This window comes from Stegostoma tigrinum, chromosome 1 (genome assembly GCF_030684315.1).
Source record: "Stegostoma tigrinum isolate sSteTig4 chromosome 1, sSteTig4.hap1, whole genome shotgun sequence".
In the NCBI taxonomy this organism is placed as follows: Eukaryota; Metazoa; Chordata; class Chondrichthyes; order Orectolobiformes; family Stegostomatidae; genus Stegostoma; species Stegostoma tigrinum.
In genome coordinates, this window is record NC_081354.1 from 46,470,589 (window position 1) to 46,491,700 (window position 21,112).

At 40.8% G+C, this 21,112-nt stretch overlaps 1 protein-coding gene across 5 annotated transcripts in view; it reads left to right on the forward strand.

Moving 5' to 3' along the window:
- The window catches only part of znf827 (zinc finger protein 827), a 125,899-nt gene that overhangs the window by 31,301 nt on the left and 73,486 nt on the right, over window positions 1–21,112 (forward strand). For 4 of the 5 annotated variants that reach the window (XR_007247909.2, XM_048534071.2, XM_048534088.2 and 1 more), the window contains exons 3-5: window positions 312–484; window positions 2,810–3,302; window positions 7,437–7,676. Coding sequence is in view for 4 of the 5 variants with exons in the window: in XM_048534071.2 (XP_048390028.1) it covers window positions 312–484; window positions 2,810–3,302; window positions 7,437–7,676 (906 nt within the window). In the remaining variant the exon portion in view is untranslated. The remainder of the gene's footprint in view (window positions 1–311; window positions 485–2,809; window positions 3,303–7,436; window positions 7,677–21,112) is intronic. The other variant, XM_048534081.2, reaches the window with a different exon arrangement.

Consider the following 21,112-nt stretch of genomic DNA (forward strand, 5'->3'; position numbering starts at 1 on the left):
CCTTTGCTTTAAGCTTCTACATAAAAGGCACTCAAATGCAAGTTCTCATTAGAATTCAAACAATATTATTCTGAACTACTCTCCAGTCGGACGGTGATGATTTCCTAATGCACAGCTTTGGAAAGAGTAACTTCGCACTTAGTTGATCTTTGAGCAGGTGTGCATATAATTCAGAATGCCAAGAATCGGTTTCGACAACTCTGCTGCTTGAGTTTGCATGGAATTCTTTGGGATATTTCATCTGAATAATGGGCCAGGTCTAGGTGTTTGGCTTCAGCAGCAGTTACTTTAAGTCTTATTTTTCTCTACAGTTTCCGAGGAAGAGGGAGGAAAATCCTTCCAGTGCCCTATTTGTGGTTTGGTTATAAAACGTAAAAGCTACTGGAAACGTCATATGGTGATTCATACCGGGCTAAAAAGTCACCAATGTCCACTCTGTCCATTCCGCTGTGCACGCAAGGATAATCTGAAATCGCACATGAAGGTACAATGAAATAGGATGTAATTTTATAAATCTGAATGTACTGTTTTACAGTGAAAGAATTTTGCTGATGAAAGCTGATTTGGAATGCAAATTCATTGCTTTTTCTTGTTTAGTTTTGGAATATAGTGTAAATGTTTTAGATAAATACAGTGATAACTTAAGTAACAACTGACGATCATTGAAATTTAAACTTGATCAATTATAAGAAGTGAATGATGTGTAAGCAATTCTGTAGTTTGTCCAAAACAATTAATCTACAAAGAAAATAGAAAAAGGACTAGGAGTGGACCATATGGACCTAGAAGAGATGGCTTTTTAAAATATGGTCCTAAAACTAAAATTGCAGAGCTGTTTAAAATATTGACTAATTACAAACACCTTTTCATCCTAATCTGCAGAATGAACAATGCTAACTTTCAGTCGGGGGTTTTGCCTTATCATTTTCCTCTATTTCAGGGACCTGATGTTATGAGCACGAGTTGTCTTCTGTTTTCCCTTTAAAATCTGTTGATCATTGGCTAGCCATCTGATTTGTTAAGAGACTTATATTTGAGATGGGTTTTGTTTGCAAATGATGCACAATAGTCCCACCACATCCGAACTAGGCTGCGACACAAGGATCAATGCTAGAAACTCTGTCAATTTAACTATCTCTTTCTCAACCCAGCCACCAAACCAATGTTTATTGCTATTCTTGTGGAATATTTTATCAGTACAGATAATGGAATTTAGAATACATTTAGCTAGGTATTAAACCTGAGCATGTAATGAAAATTTGAGCTTGTGGATTTGGAGCAAAATCAACTTGTCACTTGCTCAATTGAAAATCGAGCTATAAAGCTTTCTGTAAGAGAAAGCTAACATCAAAGTATCAGATTGAAGGTATTTCAATGTTATTGATCAGAGTTTTTAACATGCTTGCTGTACCTTTTTGCGGTATTCCTAAACTAATTTATGTTTGAGTGCCATAATTTTGAGTAATATCTACAAAAGCAAAGTAAAAGTCAATACTAGGAACAAAATACTTGTTGTTATGCTTCATTAAATGATTCAGCTTAATTTCCTGAAAAGTCAATATAATCTTTAACCAGCAATTGGGTAATGTTGGTGTTATTTCCTAATAAGAGTATCCAAGTGTTTGTGACGCTAGAGCTATCAAAACACACAGCAATGTAGATTCTTTTAACAGCTTCAGTCCACTGCACAAAACCAATAGTTGCACAGAATCTCGAGAAAAGGTCATCTGAATAAGTGGTAATATTTTACCATTTAGGAGCAGTCATTATGAAGTTGGTTAAAATATAGTATGATTTAACTTATGTAATATTGGAAAGGCTGCTAAGCTGCAGGACAAACCACCTGTGTCATAGACTGACAAATTTAGCTATATATCCCCTGAGTTCTTCATCCACTGTTTTCTCAATCTTGCAGTCATTTCCAAAGTGAGAACCTGAACTGAGCTCACTTACGCTATTATCAGGTGCAGGTTAGAAGGAAGAGTTGTCTTTCTGTATTCAGTTTCAGTGCAGTTTTGGCAGCTCTGCGGATAGGTCATGTATAATTTCTGGACAGACAGTGCAGATGAATACAACAGTATGGGCAATTGCCTTAAAACACATCTTGGCTTCTGCATATCACCGTTTGCTAATCACAGATATTAGGGTTTGGGATTCATTGCCTGATATGTTTGTTTTACTGTAACATTTCTTTTTCGTAAACTGCAACAGTAATCTTCTAAATGGTGCATTCACTTCGGGAAAACTTCTGTCATAGTCATGTGCAACAAACCTCCAGTGGATTTTAATTGTAATCTTAATTGTAATTTTCTTTGTCATTTTATTTAGCAGGAGCTGCAAAAAGAAACATTGGTCAAAATAGAGACTTGATTTTTGATGGGAATTTTTGGGTAATCTACCCCATATAGTTGAGGGTAGACTTCATGGTTTGCAAGAAAGTTGGTGTTCCAATCAGTTTAGTTAACCCCACCTTGTAACACTCCCTCAAAATCCATTTTCTGAACAGTAGACTTGGCTTTTCAGGTGACATCAGAGTCTTCTGGTCTAATTGTCTTTCAAATAGATTTTTCGATGCTAGGTAAAGTCACGGGTAATCAATTGTGCAGGAATTTGAGACTGGAATTGTTGTAGCCTTTTTGTTGTATTAACAAGCACATTCGATTCTTTGGCTTGTGTGGATTCTTTTGCCAACGAGGCACTCTGAAGGGAGTTTGTCGGCATTTTACGTGGGAAGGGATGAGGGTAAAGTTTATACTAGAAGCTTTTATCATGCTGTCGCGCTCCCTTTTCAAACAACTTTGTCAATCAGCAGGTTCATCAGCATCAGGATAGAGGTGAAACCTTCCACTGTGAGCTTTGCCCTTTCACCTCGTCTCGTCATTTCAGTTTAAAACTTCACATGCGCTGTCATCAGCACTTTCCCAGAACTGAGGTGAAGGTCAAAGAAGAGATTACTGAATATGAGGTCACAAGGACACTTTCTAATGAGACTGCTGATAAGAAGAAAAAGAGAACGGAATTGCTTGGGAATACATCGAAAATTCAGGACCATCTTTTCTATGAAACAAAAGCAGAAAACTACAAGGTATCTGCTGTTCCATTGAAATCAGTTAAGGAGGAACCCAGTGATGTGAATGTCATCAGTGTGTCATTAACAGATAGTCATGTGTTTGGCAAAACACCAGAGGCAATTCAGCAGTGTGCAGCAAATCCATCAGAATCCTCTGACCTTACAGTCAATCAAGATGCCTTTCCCCTGAGTCAAGACATTTCTGCAACAGACTTTCTTCTGAAGTTATCAGGTATTTTTTTTGTGTACTTAAATGTAGCGCTATTTCCTTCTTTTCAACGGGTGATAGTTTTTAACCCTCTAAAGACGCTTGCCTCATTTTATATCGTAGAATCTCTACAGTGGGGAAGAAGGCTATTCAACCCTACCCCTGTAACCCTGCATTTCTCGTGATTAATCAACCCAACCTACACCTCCCTGGACAATATGGGCAATTTAGCAGGGCCATTCCACCTAACGTGCAAATCTTTGGACTGTGGGAGGAAACCAGAGCCCCCGGAAGAAGCCCCCACACAGGGAGAACATGTGGAATTTGCGTATACAATCGCCTGAGGGTGAAATTGAACCCAGGCCCTGGTGCTGTGAGGCAGCAGTGCTAATCACTGTGCCACCAAATTATTCAATTTAAAGCATCACAACTGTTACTTAGTTTTTCTTGAATTTAGTAAGAGTTAATCATTTGTGTATTTCCCGTTGTATCAGTAAGTTAGGCCGTTTAGCAGTGAAATTAGTGAAAATCTGGAATTGCCATTTTGGGTAGACATCAGTGTTGGATCAACTGAAATTTTCACATCTCAGTGAATTCAAGTATCAAGAAAAATTTGATCAAAGCAAGACTGACGAGTCAAATGTGATGGAATAGATTTGAGAGGCTCAGTGGCCAAATTCTGTTCCTGCTGAAGTATTCAACATCCTCCAAATCCAAAGATTGAATATAGATAGAATGGCCCAGACCTTCAGGCCAGTGTCAAAGTGGAGGTCTGCACATACTGGCTGTTTTAAAATCTATTTACCTACTTTTTAGAGTGGAACACTCTCTTTCCACTGCACAGATTCATCAAAGGAAAGCTAAGTGGCTAGGCACAATCCCAGTAATGGGTGGAGCCCACTCAGGCAGATTGCAGCTTTCAGATTCAAGTGTAACTGGGCTATCTAGAAACTGCAGAGCAGATGTTGGCCTCAGTGATAGTCAACATCTACATTTGCTACCGTTGGCACTGAAAAAATGGGTCAGTATGATTTACTGTTAGCATTAAATGGCAGATATCTCCTCCAATTCTCTCTCTCTGTCAAGTTAACCTCACCTTTAAGGAATTATTTGTAGAATCAGAGACCTACAGCACAGAAAGTATCCATTTGGCCATCACATCTGTGCAGTCAAAAAACCCACCTGACTATTCTAATCTTGTTTTACAGCACTTGATCCATAGTCTTTGTGCCTTGACATCGCAATGCACGTCTAAGTACTTCTTACATATCATGACGGTTTCTGCCTCCATCATCCTTAGAGGGCACGTTACAGATTCACTGCACCATTTATTGATTGATTGATTGATTAATCGATCATCCTCTGTTTGAAATTTTAACAAACCTGTATTACTAAAGGGTCTAAGTGTCAGTCCAGATTTGAGTTCCTGTCTTGAGGAATTGTGATTGCTTAACACTGTAAACATTGAGTCTGTTGACAGAAACTCCAATCTTAGCTGTGTTGTAATGTTCTACCTATTTTATTAGTTTCAGACCTTTTAGTTGTATAACATTTATGTAATATTCAGTGTAACAAATCTTTTTGTTAGACTGCTCAAAAAAAGTCAATTTATTTCTGTTAATCTTGCCTATGTATTTAATAATGGGGAAATTTGTGAAAGTGTTGCTCGTAGCATTCAGAAACTACATCAAAACCAGAAAAGCATAGGGTATAAAAAAAGTCAGCGTTGGATATGAGGGATAAATCTACAGGTTCTAATTTCTGTTCTGTTTTCCAGTTTTGTAATAACTTTTCTCTCTGACTGCAAAGCAATGTTCCCTCATAATTTTTAGTGTGCCTGCACAGATTTCATAAGAGATTTTTAGACACGATTGAAAGGTTTTCCGTGGAAGACAATCCAATATGTACAGCTTTTTCAGTCTTTTTAGTTGCTGCATGGGTACTTGAATGCACAGCTTAGAGAGAACATTGGTTATGAACATAACTATAAGCGTTAGTGCTGGGACTTTTAATCTGCCTGTTACTGTTTTCAAGTTGAATTGATGTCGGGGAAATTATTCATTTGACCTCAACTTTAGATAGTTTGATTCTTTGCAGATGTATTTGAATAACTATTTCTCAATTAAGGCTGGTAAACGTATGAAAAACAAGAGGACTGGATAGATAAGTGAATCCAAATTGTGAAACCTTCTGTATGTGTTGTGCGATTGGGAGGTGAGGGCAAAGAGGCAGCATATTACTGATGATAAATGAATATTAGAAATAGGCAGATATTGAGAATGTCCAAATTTTAAGTCTAATAGGGCCATTATGTCTTTCCATATTTGGAATAGCACATGTCTTGATACAATAATGAAAATGAATAGAACACAACTGGTAAGAATAGTTGTAATGGGAACTGCAGATGCTGGAGAATCCAAGATAATAAAGTGTGAAGCTGGATGAACACAGCAGGCCAAGCAGCATCTCAGGAGCACAAAAGCTGACGTTTCGGGCCTAGACCCTTCATGATGAAGGGTCTAGGCCCGAAACGTCAGCTTTTGTGCTCCTGAGATGCTGCTTGGCCTGCTGTGTTCATCCAGCTTCACACTTTTTATTATCTTGGTAAGAATAGTTCATCTTTTATTGGGCTGTGAGGTTGATTGGTCAGACCTGAGGCAATTGATGCTAGCCTTACAGTGAGCAGATATCTTGTGAAAGACTTTGTTCTGTGAAAATTCTGATAGATTGGGTTGTGGAAAACATGTGAATTCTCTGACCTAAAGATGGTATACCAAGTGAACAATTCACCAAAAGCAATCTTTGGTTGCTCATTGTCTCAAGAGAATATTGTGCAAGAAAGTAATTAATATTTGTGGAATGAAAAAGATCTTTACACCAGTAGAAGTGAAAATTTTCCAGCAATTGAATACAATGTCACAATTTCAGCATCCATCCTTTCCAAATGTCTGTGATATTTAGTTTCTTCTGACCCCCCAATTTATGTTCCAAATGTTTGTTTGCAATTACTTGTCACTAATTTATTTAGCTTCCCTCTGGTCCTACGTTTTGAAATAATAATGTCAAAGAAGTTCACCTTAACATTTGGATAATCTCTTAACTTCCAGAAGGTCTTTTAACGGCTAACCTGAGGGGGGATAAAATTTATACTAAAACGTTACTATATGACAATTAAAAATTTAGAACCTTTAAAATGTCGTCAAGAAATAAGTATGAGAAATCAAAAAAAAACTCAATTTTCCTGAATAAATCAGAAAAATAGGAAATGCTAGGAAAACATGTCTGGCAGCATCGTTGGAGAGAAAGCTGAATTAACATTTTTGGGTCCAGTGATGCTTGAAGCCGAAACATTAACTCTCTTTTCTCTCCACAGATGTTGCCAGACCTGTTGAATTTTCCTAGCAATTTCTGTTTTTATTTCTGATTTCCAGCATATACAGTTTTGAGTTCTTTTTTATCACTGTATATACAGTGTTGAATCATAACGTGGAGTCCTACCTCCATAAATGGCTCGAAATTTTAAATCCTGTTTGGAACACTAAGCCATACGGACCTGGGGAATCCCAGGTTTAAATAAAGTCTACATCGAATCAGTCATTTTTAGTGAGTGCATTTATAATTGTGCTTGGTCTTTCTGAAAAAGAATGGAAAATCATTTGTTTTTTCCACCTGAGGTTATTTGGTAGTAACCTCTGAGGTGGAGATGTTGGTGAGAGCAGATTTAGATTTCGCTAATGATACCCCCTGCTAACTTTCCAAAACTATTTTTATGAAATGAACTCACTGAGCACATGGTCTTTCTCCCAGCAAGACTGCAATGCAGGAATTCTAATCTTTTTCAACATCTGTTTCCATCCGTTGTTTAGTAGGCTGCATTGCCCATAACTTGCTGACTCCAAAAATACACTCCTAGCGGACAAGCTTGCAAATTCACCTTTCACTGTACATAATACCTTCTATTGCCCATGAAACCATGCACCTGAGGCAGCAAATTGATCATCTTTTTGTAAAATGCAAAACTTTCAACCTGTGTGCATTAAGGATAACCTTTTGTGCTTAATCAGTAATCTGTAGCATAACCCATAAGGCAGCAAATGCACTGTTGCTGTAAATAAAAATTATGCTATACTCATGTGTTTTGCTCTTTTGAATTAACAGCTGCAAACCAAAGGGGGTCTTTAACTCCAAAGTTTAAAGCTAAAGATGAGCATAAAGAGAAGTTACCGCCTGATCCTATTCTTTCACCACAGTCTGGTTATCTATTTGGCAACGAGTCACCGGTGTCACAGGAACCTCCTGAGAAATCAAAGAAGATCTCTGAAGTCACCGCTGCTTCAGAAATGTTCAACCAGGATATGTCTTGTAAAGTGGCATCAGAGCTGCTGTTTAAACTGTCAGGTATTTGTCTCAAATTTTCTGTCAGTTTTAAGTGTGCCAGTGATCTTTGCAATGCTGAGTACCTACTTTTTGGCTTTGACTTATTTTGTTAAGTGACAGCCCTTGAGGTTACGTTCTATCTAGTCCCATGGAATAAAATATGTACTGATTTATTCCCCATCAGAACTACGTTGAGACGTTAAAAAGCTGACAGAATCACATGAGGAGAATTGTGATGTTATACTTGGATAACATTTAGTATCTTCAAGATAATATTGCCAAATATCCAGTGGTAGTCTGGAACCTGTCATTTATAAGATGCAAAGTCGTAAGAGTCATACAGCATGGAAGCAGACAAGTCAAGTGGCAAAAATTTTTTTAAAAATAGTGAGATCTTATAAAGAAAATAGGCTGACCGAGAAATTTTTTTTGAAGTGCTTTATTAATGTTACCACAGTTCATTTCCAAATTTATTCCCATACTATATCCATCAATTAGGTTCTGTCTGAAATTTACTGTGTCACTGATATGTTTCCAAAGGTTCAGTGGAATCTTCCCTTGCCAAACAGGTTGACTGTTCCGACTGTCCACATTGATAAGAAGCAGCAGATCATGCTGGAATTTTTCTTTTAAATCAATGATCATCAACAGTTTAGTTCTTTGTTTAACTTGTGGTTTATTTTGTGAAAGGATGTTGCTCGATGCTGCTATTTTTGTATTTGTTAATGTTGAGAAATATTGTTTTAAATTAGAAACTGCTTTCAACAATCAAGTATGTGCCCATGGATATCCTAGTAAAGGCGAAGCCTGTTTCCTGTGCAAGGACACTTAGTCTGAGGGTTTGGTCGAGGAGAAATGTTAGCTTACAAAGCAAGAGGATATGGCGGAATTACAGGGCAGCTATTTGGGTAATGATACCCAGAGTGGGATAGGAAGGAACAGAATACAAACATCGGAAACCAGCAGGGTCAAAAGGGAAAATATTGGTAAAAGGCAAAAGCAATGGTTCTTTACTTGAATGCATGTAGTTCTTAGAACAAAATAGGTGAATTACCCAAAAAATACATATTAATGTGTATAGCCTTAAACAGATATGGTTACAAGGGAATCAAAGCTGAGAACGAAATATTCAGGATCTCTCTTTTTTGAAAGGACAACAGGAAGGAAAAATTGGGCTAGCATTGTTGGTATGGGATAGAATAAGTATGACAGCAAGAAATGGTCTTGAATGGGAAATTCTATAATTTATACAGGTGGAAGTAAGAACCTCAAGAGGAATTACAAGGTTAGTAGTAATCGATGGACCGTCTATAGATAAAGATATCTATATCTATATGGTGAGACAGAATAAACTGGGAGATAATGGGAGCATGTAACAAAGGTTGTATATTAATCCTGGGGGGACCTCAATCTTCTGGAATAGTCTGATTTGGTAAACGAAACTATGAAAGATAAGAATTCATAGATCATATTCCGGACAGTTTCCAGGATTAAAACGCTTTAAGAAATATCTGTAGCTCAGGTTGTGGTTGGAGTTGTTGATTGGTTTGCCGAGCTGACTGGTTTTTGTGCAGATGTTTAGTTTCCTTTCTAGGTAACATTGTCAGTGCTGTGTAGCCTCCGTTGAAGTACTGTTGTTCTGTCCCACTCTGAATTTTTGTGGTCTGGTCTGTCGTGGTGGGCAGTCATGTTTCCGGTTTTATACCATAGTGATATGTAGATGCACAAAAACAAGGAGGGATGCCAATACAGAGCCTTTGCAGACAATGGTTATCCTAACAGCTTTGTCCGCTGATGCCTGGCAAATAAACAACACCTTTTTTCAAAAAAAAACACTGCATGCCCCCAACACACTGGCCACCCAACCCTATGTTAAGAACACATCAGAACTGATCACAAGACTCCTACGACCTTTTGGAATAAGGATGGCACCCAAACCAACAGCCACGCTTTGCAAGTTACACTCCAAGATGAAAGACCCCATACCTACAAGAAACAGGACAAATGTGACATATAAAATACCATGCAGCAACTGCGAGAAACACTACATAGGACAGAGGGGAAGGAAATTCGCCTACAGGATACATGAATACCAACTTGCAGCAAAACAACACAACCAATTCTCCCTTGTTTAAATATACTCCAACATTGAAAGTCATCAATTTGACTGGAACAAAATTACAGTACTAGGACAAGTGAGATAAAGACAAGCACAAGAATTCCTGCAGGCCTGGTTTTTCAACCACCAACACAGTTAACAAACGTGTTGAAATAGACCCCATCTGCATACCACTATGGCATGTAACCGGAAGCAAGACCACCCACCAGGACAGATTGGGACAAAACAGCAGTGCTTCAGTGGAGGCTCCACAGCAGTGACCGTGTTACCTAGAAAGTAGATGAAACACTTGCACAAAAACCAGTCAGTTTGCTGAACCAACTAACAATTCCAGAATAAGTGTGTTACAGCACAAAAGCTGGCGTTTCAGGCCTAGACCCTTCATCAGAGAGGTCTCGGAAGGGTCTAGGCCCGAAACGTCAGCTTTTGTGCTCCTCAGACGCTGCTTGGCCTGCTGTGTTCATTCAGCTTCACACTTTTTGTTATCTTGGATTCTCCAGCATCTGCAGTTGCCATTATCTCTGAACCCCAGAATAATATGTTGTAGATACAACCGGAGATCAGGCTATTTTGGATCAGATGATGGGTGTTGAGGCAGGTGTAATGAATGATGCCAGAGTAAAAGGTCCCTTCAGAAACAGCTAGAGAGAACTGGGTGGATAGATTCATGAGAATTACAGTAAGTAAGCAAGCAGTGACGGCCATTTTAAGGAGGTAATTCCTGACTATCCATAAAAACATATCCCAATAAGGAAGAAAGATTCTGAGAGGGATAAACCAAACATGGCTGGGCAAGGAAATGAAGGAGAGTGTTAAATTAAAAGGAAAAAGTATATCAGAGGCTAAAGTCACTGACAGCCCCAAAGACTGGGATCAGTTCAAAATCCAGCAAAGGAGGGCTTAAAAGCTAATAAAGACAAAAAAAAACTACATGGGCATGCGATGAAGGACATAAAAACCTGAGAGATGGTCTTAGAGCACAAAGAAATTGCAGAGGAGTTATATTGCATCCGTTTTTACGATGAAATATACTTCAAACATACCGTTAAGATTAAAAAATAATGGAGTAGAACTAAGTACCATCACCACCACGAAAGAAGTAGTATTAAACAAACTAAAGGCAAGTAAGTCCCCTAGGATCCCAGAAGTAGCTACTGAAATAGTGGATGCATTGGTTGCAATTTTCCAAAAAATGATTTGATTCTGACGTAGTATCAGAGGATTGGAAAACTGTCAATGTGCCATCCCTGTTCAAAAACGTGGATAAGCATTGACTGATCATTGTTGGAATCTACTGTTGGAATAATATTGGAATCAATTATCAAGGAAATATTTATCAAGCAAATCAAAATCTAATCAAACTGAGTCGGCATGTGTTCATGAAAGGGATATCGTGTCTGACTAACGTATTGGAGTTTTTCAAGGAAGTTTCAACCCGAGTGGATAGAGGAGAATCAGTAGATGTGTTATATTTGGACTTGCCGAATGTATTCTGCAAGGCACCTCACAACAGGTCAGGTCATAAGATAAAACTCCACTGAGTTGGAGGCAGTATTTTGGTATGGGTAGAGAATTGACTAATGGGCAGGAAACAGCAAGTGGGGATAAAACTGAAGGGATTCCATAAAAGGGTTCACTTTCAGGTTGCCAACTAGTGACCCATGGCATTCTACAGATATCAGTGTGGGACTGCAACTGTTTAATATATGTTAGTGATTTGGAGAAAGGAAATAGGAACCGTACCTTAGCTGCTTTCATCAAGTAATTTATATACTTGTTGATTGTTGAGGCCTCCGCACTCATCCCTGTGACATATCTCTCATTTATACCTTGTTGACTAGAAAATGATCCATTTATGATGCCTCACTGTTTCCTTTTAGCTAGCCAATCTTCTATCAGTACTAATTGTGATGGACCAGACCAAAACCCCCTCAAAATATATTGAGAAGATGGCTAAACACCAACTTTTTCTTAGTTTTAAAGGCTAGTGTAAGGCTTTGTGTTCTGGATGTAATTTGATTTGATCAAACAGCTAGCTTGAAGCAAAACACATTTTGTTTTAACTATGAGATTGTTGACTTGCTCACCGAGCTGACTTATTTTCGTTCAGATGTTTCTTCACCATGCTAGGTAATGTCACCAGTGGAGCATCTAATGAAGCAATGTTATTCTCCTCCACTCGGAATTTATACTGTCTGGTCCGTTATGGTGAATGACAACACTATAACAGACCAGATAGTCTTAGTCTTAGTCTTAGTTCCAAGCAGAGTCTACTTCATCGGAGGCTCCACTGATGTCACCTAGCTTGGTGACGAAAGGTCTGAACGAAAACAAGCCAGTTCGTAGTGCAAATCAACCTTACCCTCAACCCAAGCTACAAATCTTTTGCCAAGACTTTTGATTAGATTCCCTACAGTGTGAAAACAGGCCCTTCGGACCAACAAGTCCACACCGCCCCTTGAAGCATCCCACCCAGACCCATCCCCCTATAACCCACACACCCCTGAACACTACGGGCAATTTAGCATGGCCAATCCACCTAGCCTGCGCATCTTTGGACTGTGGGAGGAAACCGGAGCACCCGGAGGAAACCCACGCAAACACTGGGAGAATGTGCAAACTCCACACAGACAGTCGCCCGAGGCTGGAATCGAACCAGGGTCCCTGGTGCTGTGAGGTTGCAGTGCTAAACACTGAGCCACCGTGCTGTCCTAAAACATAATGAAATCTAAGTATAGTACATGCATCTGTTCCCCTTTTTGTTTTGTTTTAACTATCGTGGAAGAGTTTTGAATAACAACTTTATTGGAAAGCTTAACAAAATAATAGCTTGTTTAACTATTAAACAGCAGCTGTTCAAATATAGTAACATCCCGTAAACACATCCTTAGCAAAGGCAAATTCAGTAAAATAAATTGTCTCACATGCAGTTCTGCAATCCAGGAGTAAAGAACATCTGAGCGAGAGAAAGAGAAAGCAAAACGCTCAAGTTCTCTGTAACAAGGAGAAATTAATAGCAGCATTGAAACCTTAAGGGCTACTGAAAGTTAAACTAAAATCCTTGTTCTGTGGGAGCTTGACCGCACGCCTTCATGCTGCTTCAGTTCTTCCAACTTTTTAAAGAAGAGACCCCAAGGCCTCTCACAAGCTGTTTACCTTAACAGACCACTCATCACCTCCAGTTTCAACCCCTTTTCAGTTTTTTTTTTAAAAAAAGACAAAATATGCCCCTTAAAGTCATAGTATTGTCATATAATATGTTGCTGTTCATGTCCAGATTTCGAGGGCTGTTGTGGTGCAGTGGTAATGGCCTAACTGAGTCAGGAGTCCTGAGTTCAAGTCCCATTTGCACCAGAAGTGTGTAATAACGACTCTGATTCAGATTGGTTAGAAAAATAACTGTATCAGGAACATTTTTTTAAACCACAAAATCCAGATATGGCACTTTGTCAGATATCTTCTGAAATCTAAATATAGTATATGCATCTGTTCGCCTTTTTTCCAGAGCACATCTTAATTCCTCAAAGAGGAATGTTGACTGACTATAATTCCCCTTCCATAAAAACATGTCAGTCCTGATGGCTCCATTTAAGCGCTTCTAAATGTCTTGCTGGAAGGTTTTTAATAAAATTCCCAACATAATCTCTCTGACAGACACTAAGCTAACTGGCGTATAGCTTTGTGCTTTCCATCCTTTTTTAAAAGAAACAAATTATCTTTGCTATTTTCTAATTCAACGGGACCTTCCTTGGAACAAAGTAATTTTGGAAAAATGGAAACCAACTCGACTACCTCTACCTCACTTGCCACTTGTTTTAAGACCTGAGGATGAAATACATCAACAGAGGTCATGTTATGATTTAGACAGTTTGAGAGTGGTCCAGGAAATGGCTGATGAAATTCAACATGAGCAAATGCGAGGTTTTACGCTTTGGAAAAAAGAATACAGACATGGACTATTTTCTAAATGGTGAGAAAATTCATAAAGCAGATGTACAAAGGCATCTGGGAATGTTGGTCCAGGATTCTCTAAAAGTTAACTTGCGGGTAGAGTCCATGATTAAGAAAGCGAATGTAATGTTGCCGTTTATCTCAAGAGGATTGGAATATAAAAGCAGCGATGTGCTTCTGAGACTTTATAAAGCTCTAGTTAGGCCTCATTTAGAATACGGTGTCCAGTTTGGGGCCCCACACCTCAGGAAGGACATATTAGCCCTGGAGCGTGTCCAGCGGAGATTCACATGGATGATCCCTGGAATGGGAGGTTTTACATATGATGAATGGCTAAGGATCCTGGGATTGTATTCATTAGAGTTTAGAAGGTTGAGGGGAGATCTAATAGAAACTTACAAGATAATGTATGGCTTAGAATGGGTGGACGATGGGAAGTTGTTTCCGTTAGGCAGGAAGACGAGGACCCGTGGGCACAGCCTTAAAATTAGAGGGGATAAATTTAAAACTGAAATGAGATGACATTTCTTCAGCCAGAGAGTGGTGGGCTTGTGGAATTCATTGCCACGGAGTGCAGTGGAGGCTGGGATGTTAGATGCCTTCAAGGCAGAAATCGACAAATTCTTGATGTCACAAGGAATCAAGGACTACGGGGAGAGTGCAGGGAAGTGGAGTTGAAATGCCCATCAGCCATGATTTAAATGGCAGAGTGGACTCGATGGGCCGAATGGCCTTCCTTGCTATCCTATGTCTTATGGTCTTATGTTTTAATTCACACATAGGGAGTAGGTATTACTGGCAGGCCAGCATTTTTAAATTGAACGTCCCTAGTTACCCTTGAAGGTGGTGATGAGCTGCCATCTTGAACCACTGCAGTCGACATGCTACAGGTTGACACTGAATGCCATTCGGGAGAGCTTGGAAAATGGGATATTTGTGGACTTTCCTCCTCCACCACCACTTATGACTCATGTGGCAAGACTACAGAGTTAGATCTGATTTGCCTAGCTCTTTGTATCACTTGTTGCTTATGCTGTTGGCGTGCAAGTAGTCCTGTTTGATAGCGTCACCAGGTTGACACCTCATTTTTAGATATGCCTGGTGTTGCTCCTGCCATGCCCTCCTGCAGTTTCCATGGCAATGGCGCATGGCAATAGTGCCACAGAACACGATGGAGGGTATTCTCCATGTGAAGGCAGGACTTCATCACTGCAAGACTGAGAGGTGGTCACTTCTGCCAAGTCTGTCATGGATTGATGCATCTGCAGCCGGCAAATTGGTAAGGTTGAGTTCAAGTGTGTTCTCCTTCTCGTTGGTTCCCTCACCAACTGCTGCAGACCCAGTCAAGTAGCTCTATCCTTTAGGACCTGAACGGCTCAAACTGTAATGCTATAACCAAGCCACTCTTGGTGGCATTGAAATTCCCCAGCTGCCCAAAGTACAGTTTGCACATTTGCCACCCTCCGTGATTCTTCAGTAGCACTATCGCCATTCCTCAACATGGAGTACTGATTCATCAGCCAAGGGAGATGATCAGCAAAGGTACATGGTGATCAGCGGGAGATTTCCATGCCTGTGTTTAACCTGAAGCCATGAGATGTGAAGGGGTTGAAAATCAATATTGAGGACTCCGAGGGCAACGCCTTCACAGCTGTATACCGCTGTGCTGCCATTTCTGCTGAGCTTATCCTACTGGTAGCTTGGGATGTAGTTACAGATTTGTATCTAACTGAGTGGCTTGTTAGGCCATTTTCGAGGGTAGTTGAGAGTCAACCACATTGTGGTGGGTCTGGAATCACTTTTAGGCTGGACCAGGTGAGGATGGCTGATTTCCTTCCCTAAAGGACTTTAGTGAGCAGTCTTGTTGGCCTGCAGCTCCAGTAATTTGCTCAGTGCTACTTCCCTGGTGATTGTAATTTTCTTGAGCTCCTTGCTTTCATTTCCTGATGTCTTGCCATTTCTTGGATGTTATTTGAATTCTCTAGAAGACAGATGCAAACTATCTCTCAGTTTTCCAGTGTTAATTCTCCAGACTCATTTTCTTCTTTCAACTATCTTTATAAAGCCTATGGTTCTAGCTGTCTTTCTCATGTACTTTGTTTCCATCCATATTAACATTTTAGTTATCCTTTGCTTTTTGTTTAGTCATTGTCTTTTTAGGATATTCTGTCTCCTGGATGTCCAGCACTTGCTCAGCCCCGAGACAGGAGACGACCCCACAGTGTTGGCCATTAATAATTCCATCTCTGTGGGCAAATTTGTCAAAGACATTTTAGGAAACTGAATCGAGGGTTAGAGTCTACAAATGCCATCTGTACCATGCTGACTCCACCATACGAGCATTCGGCTATCTCCATGGCCAGGTTGGTGGTTGCAGTGGAGAACCATGTGGTACAGAACACTCATTTGCTGCTGTCACCAGCAGAGTCACGAAATGTCTAGGCGAGCAAGTCAACTTCCTGTTTTATTTCAAGGACTGGATGCCTTAATAGGAAAAGCTGCTGAGAGACAATCCCATACAGTTTCAATGATGTTCTTCTGCCACAGCAGTCAGGTATGTACCAGTACATAGATGACCCTATTGTCATTATTAAACGGAACAAATTAGAGACCCACCATCTCATCAACAGAGTTTTTGCAGGGTTTAATTTCGCAAGGGAAGAAGAAAACAACAATCAACTGCCACTTCTGGATGTTAAAGTTGAGCATATGACCTATGGGGAGTTCCAAACCTCAGTATATAGAAAAGCAACCCACACTGATCAAATCTTCAACTTCCACAGCAACCATCCCAACATTCACAAACAAAGCTGCGTTAGGACACTATTTAAATGGGCTGGGACATGCTGCAACACCCCGCAACTGCACAGGAAAGAGGCAGAGCACCTGTACAAAATCCTCCCTATAAATGATAGCACTGCAACGTCATCTGCAGTTGCTATTAAATAGACAACAATAGGAGGACAAAGTACATCCTAACACACTGGCTGCACTGCCCTACATCAAGAGCATGTTGGAACTGACAACAAGACTCCAAGACCACTAGGAATCATGGTAGCCCACAGCCACTCTATGACAAATACTTACAAGGATTAAAGACACTATTCCCACAACGTGCGAACCAATGTGGTTTGCAAAATACCGTGCAGTGACTGCCACAAACATTACATTGGACAGACAGGAGTGAAACTAGCCATCAGAATGTATGAACATCAACTGGCAGCAAAGCGGCACAATGAACTCCCCTTTATATCAGTACACTCAAAAACGAAGGCCATCAGCTTAACTGGGATAAGGTAATCTTAGTAGCCCAAGCCAAACATAGACGCGCACAGGAATTCCTAGAGACATGCAACCATAATGCAATCAACAAACACATAGAATTGGATCCCATATACAAACCCATGGAGATCAAAACAAAAACTGAAAGAACTGTGGATGTTGTAAATCAGGAACAAAAACAAAGTTGCTGGAAAAGCTCAGGAGGTCTGGCAGCATCTGTGGAGGAGAAAAGAGTTAATGTTTCGGGTGTGGTGACACTTCCTCAGAACAGATGAAAACCAGAAGTGACAGTGCTTACCATAACAGGCCATATTAAATTCCAAGCGGAGTAGAATAACATTGCTTCATCAGAGGCTGCGCTGACTATGTCACCTAGCATGGTGACAAAACTTCTGAATGAGAACAAGCCAGCTCGGTGAGCAAGTAAACAGCCTTACCCACAACCTGAGCTACAGATCTTTGCCAAAACTTTAAAAACAGGAGATTATCAAGAGTGAAGGCATTGTGGCAATTTTTGGGCTACCTGGTGTCGATCTAAGATTTCTCCTTTTTCCATTTGTTCATGGGATATGGATGTTGCTGGCCAGGCCAGGCCAGTATTTATTGTCTGTTCTTAATTGCCCAGAGGGCAGTTGACAGTCAACCAGTTGCTATGTGTCTGGATTCACATGTCAGCTAACCTGGGTAAGGAGGACAGATTTCCTTACCTAAAAGACATTACCTAAACCAGTTTGGTTTTTGACAATCGGCAACAGTTTAGAGTCTTCCTTCTTGAATTTTAAACAAAAAAAAATCAAATGCCACCATCTGCCCTGGCAGGATATCCCCAAGACATCAATAATCTAGTGATAAGAGTAGGCACTGGCCTAGTGGTATTAGGTGGCTCTGATTACAGATGACTTAGACACAGGCCAAATGGAACCCTTTCCAATTAATGACATTGTCTGCATTATGATCTGGCACGCTGTCAAAGCAACAGGCTATACCAGGTATCCTGAAAACTGCCACAGTGCCCACACTCGTGACAATTCTTAAGTTTGTGCCATCTTTCAAGGGCTGGATGCTGAAAGGCAACCCCCTGCAAATACAATGACCTTCTTTTGCCACAGCTATCAGACACTGTATAGCAAAGTCTCCCCTCCCATACCTTTCCAAGAATTAGGACCTCATGTGGAACACTCCAGCAGATGATGCAGTTCTGTGAAGGTGTCCCAGATGATCCTCTGTCATCATTGGCATTCTGCCTTGCCCATCTGGAGGAATGGTCATCTCCACATTCCAGGGAGACCATCCAGTTTGACTTCGTGTGGAGGCTGTTCAGTAACCACTGGAGGTGGCTGCTGGGTGTGGTTTGAAAAAGCATCAGTTCCTCCTGAATTTCTGTCGGCGTTTGTTGTACAGCAAGCACAGTGATGATATCATCTGCGGTGGCTGGATCCATTGCTGATGGCCCCAATGAACTTAGGTGGAGAAGAACAAAAACAAAGCGGCTCCTCAGTAATGTAATCAGTGAGCACTCAGTGCACACAAGTGTCACTTAATCATAGTCTGTGATAAAGTGACATGGAGGACTCCAACAAGGAGAGCAGTAAGATGGATGTAAGATGACAGCATAGACCTTATTGCAGATTATGCAGCACAAGCCATATCGCACAAGTACATAGGTGATTGTAAGTGTGATAGGACCACTGAAACATTATCCTTCTAATCAACCAATACTCTTAACTGACTGTGACGACATCCCCTAACTGACTGTAGTCCCCCTTGACTGGACTTGTGTCAAAACCCTTACACCATTTCGTTAAAACACATGCAGGTTGTTAGCCATGCAAGATGCTGGCACATGCTGTAAATGTGATGTTGATGTAGTACAGTGTCATGCAACAAAATGTCCACCATCTTTACTGATCATTGCTGGCAGCCATGACAGGTTGCCTGTATTTCTCTCTGTGCTGAAAGGCAAGTTAGAACCACTGTTCTATATCTGAATCTGTATGGTTTGAATGGGTGCAAAAGTGCAGGGCCAATGCTGTCAGTGTCCAAGCAAGCGCGAAGAAAGCATGTCTGATCTGCTGAGTAAAACAGCCTAGTAGCACCATTGCAATTTAAGATATCGATAGTCTTTAAAGTGCTGAACACTATATTATAATTTAATTGGAGCTGTAGTGAGGCTGGTGCTTTGCTGTTTTCTATCCTCCATGGATAGAGGGTGGGGCCAGTCACTATCCATAGACTGTGTGATTTATAATTTATTCTGTGGATATGAATGTAGCTTGGGTGGATAGAATTTATAGCCCTCCTTGTTGCCTTTGCAAAGATCATTGTGGGCTTTCTTGTTGAACCATTGCAGTTCTTTGTAGCAACTGCATAGACCTGAGGGTTGGATTCATGCACGACCCCACAATCACTAAGATTTCCTTCTGTACTATTAGTGAACACATTCCTTTTATAAGGTCACTTTTGCTGATGCCAGCTTATTTCTAAATGTTTTACGTTTCAAAAGCAAAAGAATCTAGGCCGACTGTCCAGTCTACCACTGAGGCAGTACTGAACGTGCCCTTTCAGTTAAGGGGTTAAACTGAGGCCCCATCTACTTAGGTGAATGTAAAGATCCCCTGTCACTGTTTGAAAGTAAGTAGGGGAGTTGTCCCTGGTATCCTATCCAATATTTATTGCTCATCATCACACAGAAAAAGAGTTAGCTCAAGATTATCTCATTGCTATTTGTGGGAGTTTACTTTGTGTAACTTGGATGCCGCCCAACCAATATCACAATAGTGACCACACTTTGGTTACGAAGCACTTTGAAATGTCCAGTGGTTGTAAAAAAAAAATTTCTCAGTCTAATAGAATTAAACTTGACTGTCTCAGTTTTTAGTCTAATAACATGACCTTTTTTGTTACAACATCTGTCAGCAGAGTGAAGAATTGAATCAGTGGCCCCTATTTTAACTCTGAGCAAGGTTATAAATTAGCTTAAGAGAATAATAAGGACTGCCGATGCTGGAGTCAGAGATAACAGTGTGGAGCTGAAAGAACACAGCTGACCAGGCAGTATCAGAGGAGCAGGAAAGTTGACATTTCAGGTCAGGAGCCTTCTTCAGAAAAGGCAGCAAATCAGAAATTGGAACAGCCCCTCTTCTGCAGCTACACTGGCCCTATCCCCTACCTCTTCCTTGGTTACATTGACTGTATCAGCATCACCTTGTGCTCCCATGAGGAGTTCGAACAGTTCATCCACTTCACCAACACCTTCCACCCCAACCTTAAGTTCACCTGGACCATTTCTGATGTCTCTCTCTCCTTCCTGGACCCCTCTTTCCATCTCTGGTAACCACCTGGAAACTGTTATCAAGTCCACCAACTCCCACAGCTACCTAGACTACACCACCTCCCACCCACCTTTTTGCAAGGATGTGATCCACTATTCCCAATTCCTCTGGCTCTGCCGCATCTGCTCCAAGATGAGGAATTCCACTTCTGAACATCCCAGATGTCCTCGTTTTTCAAGGACTGCAATTTCCGCCCCTCCCGCAACAGTAGTTGAAAATGCCCTCGACTGCACGTCTTGTGTTTCCCTCACCTCAAACTTCACAACCCCATGCCACAATAAAAACAAAGACAGAATTCCCCTTTTTCCTCACGTATCACCCCATTAACCTCCAGATTCAACGCATCATTCTCCGCCACTTCCTCCACTTGCAATCTGACCGCATTACGAAGGATATATTTCCCTCCCCACCCTTATCTGCCTTCCGGACGGAATGCTCTCTCCACTACTCCCTCGTCCGCTCCACACTCCCCACTAGCCCCACCTTTCCCTACAACCGCAGGAGGTACTACACCTGCCCCTACACCTCCCTCCTCACCTCCACATTAAACAGATGTTCACCTGCACATCTGCTAACGTGGTCTGTTGAGTCCACTGTTCCCGATTGTGGCCATCTCTACATTAGGGAGACCAAGCGGAGGCTTGGAGACCTCTTTGTGAAGCACCAATGCTTGGTTCATGACAAATGACAACGCCTCCCAATCGCGAACTGCTTCAACTCCTCCCACTCCCTGGACAACAGTCCATTGGGTCTCCAGCAGTGTCACAATGATG